Source organism: Trachemys scripta, chromosome 5, assembly GCF_013100865.1.
Source record: "Trachemys scripta elegans isolate TJP31775 chromosome 5, CAS_Tse_1.0, whole genome shotgun sequence".
Classification (NCBI taxonomy): Eukaryota; Metazoa; Chordata; order Testudines; family Emydidae; genus Trachemys; species Trachemys scripta.
The window spans coordinates 129,245,549-129,254,887 of record NC_048302.1 but is presented as its reverse complement, the minus strand read 5'-3'; the positions used below and the strand labels follow the sequence as shown (position 1 = coordinate 129,254,887).

At 45.6% G+C, this 9,339-nt stretch overlaps 1 protein-coding gene across 1 annotated transcript; it reads left to right on the top strand.

Annotated features, from left to right (window-relative positions):
* Positions 1-1,406: 1,406 nt before the first annotated feature.
* Positions 1,407-8,819, top strand: LOC117878383 (the record flags this gene model as incomplete). Its single annotated transcript, XM_034772547.1, is given in 4 exon segments — positions 1,407-1,590; positions 5,189-5,263; positions 5,956-7,097; positions 7,494-8,819. Coding segments are annotated over 4 exon segments (2,727 nt in total), but the record flags the coding sequence as incomplete, so codon positions are not given.
* Between the last annotated feature and the right edge of the window lie 520 nt (positions 8,820-9,339).

The window sequence follows — 9,339 nt, the reverse complement described above, 5'->3', positions numbered from 1 at the left end:
GACAGTTATTCCCCATTTTGTAGCTGTGCATTTGATTGTCCTTCCTAAGTGAGTACTTTGCACTTGTCTTTATTGAATTTCATCTTGTTGATTTCATACCAATTCTCCAATTTGTCAAGGTTGTTTTGAATTCTAATCCTGTCCTTCAAAGTGCTAGCAACTCCTCCCAGGACCTTTTTATGAGCCTTCTCTCCACTCTCTTTGACACTTTTGAAAATCCCACTTTTGATGTAGAAACATAAGCAGAAAAATGTTAAATAAATGAAAACACAAAAAAACCTATTGCAGGCATCTTAAAAAACCCTAACATCGTAGTAGGACATGTGGACAATTTATCATGTTGCGTTAATTTGCATTTAATAATCCCATGTTTGTGTATATTCAGTGTTATGTTGGCAGTTGGATTTTTTTCTGGTTAATTTATAATGTACATTTATAACATTTGTGTATGATTATAATTTAATATTAATTGTCTGTATAGAGCCGTGAGTGACTTGGCACAAAAGATGCTTATAAATATAACTCATTATATTATTGACATGCTTTTGTAATTTTCTGATTTCCCCTTAGAAATAAAATATTAAGTCATTTGAATGTAGGAGTTGTTGTGGGGGATGGAAGAACATTTAACTGTCTTCTATATAAATTTTTTGTTTCCTCCCCACAAGCCTGAAACTCAGCTGACTTGATTTTTTTTTATTATGCGTGTAGAACTCATTGTTAGTCCCACATTGTTATCCTTAAATCCATATTAAAATTCTCCTCTCTCGTGATTCCATGAAGATACTCAATAATGGTTAGGGAGTGGGTGTGCTGAGACCACTGCTTTTCATGCTGACCTGCACCATATCATTGTTATCTTGTGCTCCTCTTGGATGGAGGTTTGTGATGGCCCTTAGTTCCTGAGGGAGTTCATTCCACAATCTTGGGCTGGCCCCCCAAAAAAGTTCTGTCTCCCTCAGACGATCTTTATCCTTAGGCACCGTTGGACTGCACACCTCTTTCAGCGATGTGTAGTATATGTACCTGCATAACCCATGTAGCTAGTGAGCACAGCTCAGACAGGTAGAGTAAAGACACACCTGAAGGGTGTAGGTATGTATATGAGTACATAGACTACATACTCTCTACTCCCCGCTCTTCCATCTACACCGCTGATTTAGCAGGGTACTGTCTTGCCTCTTCCCCTCCACTAGAGACTTTCCTCTCCTCAGGAAAAGAGTCTCCCAACAGGGAAAGACTCAGGATGAGCCTTTCCCCACTTCCTTCTCCCTACCAGAGCTTTTCCTTGAGCCTTTCCCTGCTGCCTCTCCTCTGCCAGAGCCTTTCGCTAATGTGTGGAGCTCCACACAACAGTGTGGATGCAGTCTGTTTTTCACCGCAATGTGTAGCTACACATACACGACATGCCGCCACCAGTGGTGTTAAGTGTAGACATAGCCTTACAGTACAGAGTTCCACTGGGCCAGAGGAGCAAAGCTGCTAATCACAGTCTTCATCTCAGAGTTCTAGGTGGTCTTTTAGATACCTGGAAACAGATCATGAAATGCTTTGAAGATAAGGAGAGAGACTTTCACCAGATTCAAAATTGTATGGGAAGTCAGTGTAGAGGGTGGAGGACAGTCTTGATGAGGTTGTGGCAGCCTGTGTTACTGAGGAGATGTGCTGCAGCTTTATTTCCTCATGCCCAGGTATACAGCATCCTGTAGTCCAGCTGAGAAGTGAGAAAGGTATGAATAACTGAGGCCAGGTCATCGTCCAGCAGGATGGGATGGAGGCTTCTAGCCAAAAGGAGATGGCAGAAAGTATTACTTGTGGGTGCTGCCATGTGAGAGCTCAGCATCACAGTATCAACAAGGAATCCGAGAGTACTCCTAGACTATGGAACAAACTAACCAAATGTGAGTGTGAACCTGTAATCACTGGAGACTGTACCATGGTTGCAAACTCTTCAAAATACTTTCTTCTGCCCATTGAGCTATGCTGATTTAGAGCAGCTGTGGCTCTGGCTTTGAGTCAACATGAGCCCTGCTTTTTTTCTGGTCCAGCTTGTGGCTTGCTGTCAAATCAATGTAAAACTCAGTCATTTCAGCAAGAAATTAGGTTTGGGTTTTAATTGAGTTTTGCCTTGAGCTTCTGCATTTGATCACAGCTAGAGCTCCAAACTAAAATGAAGGCTGGTACCGAATCAACCTGCCTTTAGACAAATAAAAATGTAAACAGAAACGGCTGCCATTTACACAGCTGCAAGAAACCCTTCATTAGGTGTATGGGAGACAGCTGCATCGAACAGCTGTGGCCCTGAGCCAAGGAGTTCAGAGTGAGATGCATAGTGAAGGGGTTTTTGGATCTGGGGTTTTGGTTGGTGCCCATTTCTGGAGTCAAGTGACTTGTTTTGTGACCCCACAAAAGGGAAGGCGGGAAGCCTGCTACCTACAGACAAATGACTTCACTAAAGCATCATTAATTACGGATCCATTTTTAGTAGGTTGGGGTGGGCAGAGCAAATTAGCCTGGTCTGTAGGAATATCTGGGGCATAGGACTGATATAATTGTGTCCCTGAGCTCATAGCATATGTGATTCCAGGCTCCTGAAGGAGCTGAAGAGGAAGAAATTTACAAGGAACCAGTGAGGTTGGCCCAGGCTATTTGTCAATAGCAGGCAGGAGAGTTGAAAGGAATATAGATATCCCATCTCCTAGAACTGCAAGGGACCTTGAAAGGTCGTTGAGTCCAGCCCCCTGCCTTCACTAGCAGGACCAAATACTGATTTTGCCCCAGATCCCTAAGTGGCCCCCTCAAGGATTGAACTCACAACCGTGGGTTTAGCAGGCCAATGCTCAAACCACTGAAATATCCCTCCCCCCAAAGAAAGAGTATGAAAGAGGGAAACTCTTATACTTACATCAGTGGTGAATGTCTGCCTGCTCCTAGAAGATAGGACAGACAGTGATGCAATCATGACATGATGCTTTGAAGAATGAATCTTTTTAGCTATATTTCAAAACATTTCTGTTTGGCAAATCTAGCCAATATATTAAGTGTGAGCCTAGGTGGGTTACCATAGATCTCTACACTCTTTGACTGCATTGTATTTAAAGGGATAGGGGATTTAAGTGTCTCTCAGGGTATGTCTATACAGCAGCCGGGATGTGTGATTCCTGTGTTGAGTAAATATACATGCACTAGTTCTACAGTTTTACTCAAGCTAGGATACTCAAATTACCAGTGTAACCCGGGCTACACATGGGGCATGCTGTCTGAGTACAATTCCTCCAAAAAAATGTGAGCATGTATTTAGGTGGCTAGCCCGAGCTGCCACTCACACCACTGTGGCCCCATTGCTACTTTTAGGTAATTGCTTAAGCATAGGTAGCACACCTATTTCCATCTCATCTGGGAATTGTAGTTCCCAGCTGTTGTGTAGATGTACCCCGACAGACCACAGTACCAAAAACCACAGTGTTATAAATGGTTAGGCAATGTTCCCCCCCCCGCCCACCGTGAAATATTCAGACAATTATCAACACATTTTTATTTGTCAGAATTTTCCTATGGAAATTTTAGTGTTTTCAAGGAAAAACTGAAAACCTTTTTAAACTGAAAAATCTCCATTTTCAGTTACCAAAATAGTTTTGTTTTTTAAGTTTGGTCAGAATGGGACTTTTTCCCGCAGACATTTCCATTTTGACAAAATGGAATCATAGAATCATAGGACTGGAAGGTACCTTAAGAGGTCATCTAGTCCAGTCCCCTGCACTCATGTCAGGACTAAGTATTATCTAGACCATTCCTGACGGGTTTTTGTCTAACCTAATAGACATTTTCTGTCCAAAAAAAGTTGACAGATTTTCTTGAACATTTCTACATATTGCATTCTAAGGTCCCCAAACCAAACAAAAACAAAAAGGTGTGTGGGGTGTGTGTGTGTGGGGGGGGTCATTTTATTTGCCTTCTGGGTTTTGAGCCTTTAGGACTTACATTTTCAAGCTCCTATCTGCCACCATACGAGCTAGAGAGACAAGCTTGTTTCTCTCACGAACAGAAGTTGGTCCAATAATAAATATTACCTCACCCACCTTGTCTCCCTAATATCCTGGGACCGACATAGCTACAACTACACTGCATAACATAAGAACTAGAAACTTATGTAAGTATATGGGAACATCAGCTTCCATTAAAAATAAGTGACTTCAGGAGTTGGAGCTTTTAGAAGAAAATACCAACCATCATGAGAGTTGGCAGCAAAGGTTGCTAGTTACCTGCATCAGCTATTTTTATCAGATTAACATTAGACCCTCTCATAGTGCCCAGGAGATGTGTGGTACCAGTAAGAATGATAGTCTTGACAAACAATTTTATTGATCTGGGGAAAAAGGGAGTCACTATTTCCTTGGCTGCCACAGGAGAGCAACATGTGATTCAGATGATCAGAGGCACGGTTACATCATTTAAGATCCGTGTCTCTATCTAGCTGGCAAGATCAATTTGTTTCTGCAAATAGATTTCTCTCTACTACAATGGGGCAATCAGTCTGAATTCCCAAAGGTTCCCTCCTTCGTACTATCCCTTCACTCTGACATGATTCCAACTGGGGATGTTATTAAGCATTATAAAGTTAACCTTCTTGCCTGTGCTGGAAATGGCATTCAATTTTTATCTATCTTTTAAGTCCTTTGAAGCTAAAGTCTTTGTTGTAGTCAGATTGTCTACCTGATATTGAGCCCCCGGATGAGTGGCAACCTTTATTACTTCTGAGTGTTGATAAATGGAAGGCTGAATGTTGTTTAAAACAGCTTGAGAATATTCACTTGTAGATGTTAAAGCTGTCAGATTGCTATCTTCATTGCAGTTCAGGCTTGCATCTCCCCTCTCCTCCAGAGAAGTGAGTTCCATGTTGATAGCCATCTCTTCATCCTATTGCTGCTTGCCGGTGTCTATCTTTAAATGTTGCTGCAGCAGGCACCAGCCTGTGCATTCATTAAGGTGGCAGTATCCTTGAATTACCTTCTTCTTGTCTCCTTCAATTGTTATAACACCAGGGTGACTGGTTGATTTGTTCCTTTACAGGCATATTAGGCACAGTCCGGGGTGTATGGGGTTGTCAGGGAGGGGTAGTACCGCTGATGGGGGAGCAGTCGTACTCCTAGGAGTAGCTCATCCACTTTGGTCCTCTCTTGACATCCAGCTTTCACCTGTGGCTCCAAAGTAGCTGTCAGCACGCCACACCCCAGAGACCGTCTCAACTGGCGGGCTAAACCAGGTGAGGGTAGCCGATGAGTATGAGACTCTCGGTGAGTTAGGGCCTGTCTACCCATTGCATGCGAAGGCTGGATCCGGCTGACTGAGGCAACCTGGTTTAATGGTCAGGAAAGCAATGACAGCAAGCGTTGTGGAACACTTAAGAGCACGACAAGACACATAGGCGTCCTGGTCATCCACTGCGCCCTGCCCTATCTCCAGCCGTCTCGACTTCTGTCCTGCCACTGGATACAGATAGGAACTGGGAAGAGAGAATGAGGCTGACGTTGCGCAACTCTCCCTCATTTTAATCCAATTCATGTGCAAGTCTCGACATCATATTACATCATATCAAGTCCTGTGGTGAGCGACGAAGCAGCAGGTGTGGATACACTGGGAGCTGTAGCCGCGGACCTGCACATAGGCGGCTCAGACATAATGGTCGTTCCTCACTGACCGAAGCAGCAGTGGAGCTCGGCATCTTCTTGAGCGACTGAGCAGCCCTATTCAGGATTGCACTGCTCACCTCCGTAGAACGAGGAGGGGGCTAGAAAAGGTGCCCTAAACATTGCCTGCTTCACCTTACCCTGGCCAGCATTCCGCGGCTGGCGGGGATCCCATTAAAGCAGTCGAACAAAAAAACAAAACTTAGAGTGACACCGATCACTATTGGCACATGGAATGTGCACACATTATTGGACAACATCACGGCAGACAGACCGGAGAGAAGAACAGCATTTGTCGCTAGAGAGCTCGCCGGCTACAACATTGACATTGCAGCCCTTAGTGAAACTCGCCTTGCTAGTGAAGGACAGCTGTCCGAGTCAGGCGGTGGCTGTACATTCTTCTGGAGTGGCCGCAGCAGTGATGAGCGTCGCGAATCTGGAGTTGGCTTCGCCATCAAGAATCATCTTGTTCGGAAACTTGCCAGTTCCCTCAAGGGTATGAATGACCGGCTTATGACAATGCAGCTTCTGCTTCAAAAAGGAAAACAAGTTACTTTGATCAGCACATACGCTCCTACAATGACCAACCCAGAGGATATGAAGGATAAATTCTATGAAGAACTAGATACTCTGGTATCGTCAGTGCACCGCACAGACAAGCTGATTCTGCTTGGCGATTTTAACGCAACAGTTGGATGCAATGCCGCAGCCTGGGAAGGAGTCATCGGGAAAAATGGAGTGGGAAAGTGTAACAGCAATGGTCTGTTACTGCTGAAAACTTGTGCAGCACATGACCTTCTGATCAGCAATTCGGTCTTCCGCCTTCCTACCCGTAACAGGACTTCGTGGATGCATCCCCGTTCCAAGCACTGGCATTTGATTGATTATGTCATCATCAGGAGAAGGGATAGACAAGATGTCAGGGTTACAAAAGCTTTGTGTGACACTGACTGTTGGACGGATCATAGGCTCATAGTATCCAAAATGAAGCTCTGTATCATGCCAAAGAGACGACCACAAGGCTGTAAGGCTTTCAAAAGGATCAACGTGTCGAAGCTGAAGAACAGCCGCATCACTGAAAATCTAGCGGAAGACCTAGAGAATGAACTTGCTGATCTTCGTATTGAGGATGACGCTGAGAAAGACTGGGAGCGATTCCGCAACACTGTCCATACAGCTGCATCGAAGGTATTGGGGCCCTCCACGTGCAGGTGGCAAGCCTGGTTTGATGAAAATGATGCAGAAATCCAGGCCTTACTTGCTGAGAAGCACTGCCTGCATTGTGCATATCAAAACGATCCATCCTCAGTGGCAAAGAAGACCGCCTTTATCAACGCTCGCAGAACAGTACAGAACCGACTGCGCAAAATGCGGGAATTGTGGCCGAGCGCCAAAGCAGATGAAATACAGGCATATGTGGACAGGAATGACTATAAGCAGTTTTATGAAGCCCTTAACACACTCTATGGTCCACAGTCTTCTGGGAGCTTTCCCCTCCTGAACTCTGATGGTACTGTGCTCCTTACAGAGAAGACGCAGATTCTCCAGAGATGGGCTGAACACTTTGAAGCAATTCTCAATCACCCCTCAGTCATCAATGATGAGGCCATTGACAAGATGCCCCAGGTTGCAGTCAATGACTCCATGGATGCTTCACCAGAAGAGGACGAAGTGAAGAAAGCTACCAATCAGCTGTCAAGTGGCAAAGCCCCAGGGTCAGATGCCATACCAGCAGAGGTGTACAAAGTAAGTGGACTCGTGCTGCTACGGAAACTCACTGAGCTGTTTCAGTCCTTCTGGAAGCAGGGAACCATTCCACAAGAATTTAGAGACACATCCATCTTGCACCTCTATAAGAGGAAGGGCAATCGCCAGGTATGCGACAATCACCGTGGAATCTCGCTGCTTTCTACAGCAGGGAAAGTTCTTGCACGGGTTCTGTTGAACCGATTGATCACTCACCTGGAGAAGGGCTTACTGCCAGAATCACAGCGTGGCTTCCGCAAGGGACGTGGGACTATTGACATGATCTTCGCTGTGCGTCAGCTACAGGAGAAATGGCAAGAGCAGAATCATGAACTCTACACAACTTTTGTGGACCTCACGAAAGCATTTGACTCTGTCAGTCGCCAGGGCCTGTGGAGGATCATGTTGAAATTTGGCTGCCCAGACAGATTTATACGAATGGTACGTCAATTTCATCACGGTATGATGGCTCGTGTCCTGGATGACGGTGAAACATCTGAGGCCTTCCCAGTCACCAACGGCGTCAAGCAAGGGTGTGTTTTAGCACCCACTTTGTTCAGCATGATATTCTCTGCCACTCTGTCTGATGCCTTTCAACACTGCACTGAAGGAGTAGGCCTGAAGTATAGAACTGACAGGAAACTATTTAATCTGAGGCGACTGTGTGCCATCACCAAGGTGAAGGAAACTGTACTTCGAGACTTTCTCTTTGCCGATGATTGTGCTCTGAATGCTAGTACAGAGCAAGAAATGCAAGCCAGTATGGACAAGTTTTCAACTGCATGCAACAACTTCGGTCTCACCATTAACACCAAGAAGACTGAGGTCATGCACCAGCCAGCTCCCCACACTTCATACTCAGAACCGTCCATCACTGTAAATGGACAGAGACTTCAGACAGTGGACCACTTCACGTACCTGGGCAGTACCCTTTCCCGTGCAGTGTTAATCGATGATGAAGTAAACTGCAGAATTGCTAAAGCCAGCTCTGCATTTGGCCGATTGCGCTCCAATGTTTGGGAACGTCGAGGGATCAGCCTACCAACGAAGCTGAAGGTCTACCGAGCAGTGGTGCTTCCAACTCTGCTGTACGCCTGCGAGACGTGGACTGTCTATCGGAGTCATGCACAAAGGCTCAATCATTTCCACATTTCCTGTCTGCGAAAGCTTCTAAAAATCAGATGGAAGGACAAAGTGCCCGATATTGATGTCCTTACGAGAGCCAGTCTGCCGTCAGTTTACACATTGCTGATGAGTGCCCAGACCAGTTGGGACAGACATGTTGTGAGAATGTCAGATTAACGCATTCCTAAACAGCTCTTCTACGGAGAACTCACTCAGGGAAAGCGCTCCCATTGAGGACAAAAGAAGCAGTTCAAGGACACGCTGAAGAACTCTTTGAAGTCCTTCGAGATCAACACCGCCACATGGGAAACCTTCGCACTGAACCGTTCAGCATGGCACAGCCTCATTCACACAGGCAGTAATACCTCTGAGGCGAGGCGTATTGCTGAGGCTGAAAAAAAGCGTGAGCTGCGCAAGTCCAGAGCTGCTTGTACACCATCGACAGTGCCATTATATGTCTGCCCGACGTGTGACAGGACGTTCCATGCCCTCCGGACGCACAGAGCCCGGACATCGAAAGAATGAGTTGTTGAGGTCTTCATTGATAACGATGGATGAACATCATCACAGGCACAGTCCTGAGAGGGAGCAGTGTGTAGTCTGCCACATCCCAGGAGGCCTTGCACCTCCAGGGCACCCTTGAGGCATGATTCCTTGTCTACTCCACCTTTGATCTGAGGGCAGAGTTATTAGCTGCTAGTCTACATTAGCAACAAACTGTGACACCCCCCACACACGAGCTCATCTGCAGTGTCCTGTGAGTGTGTGGAAGGGGAAAAGG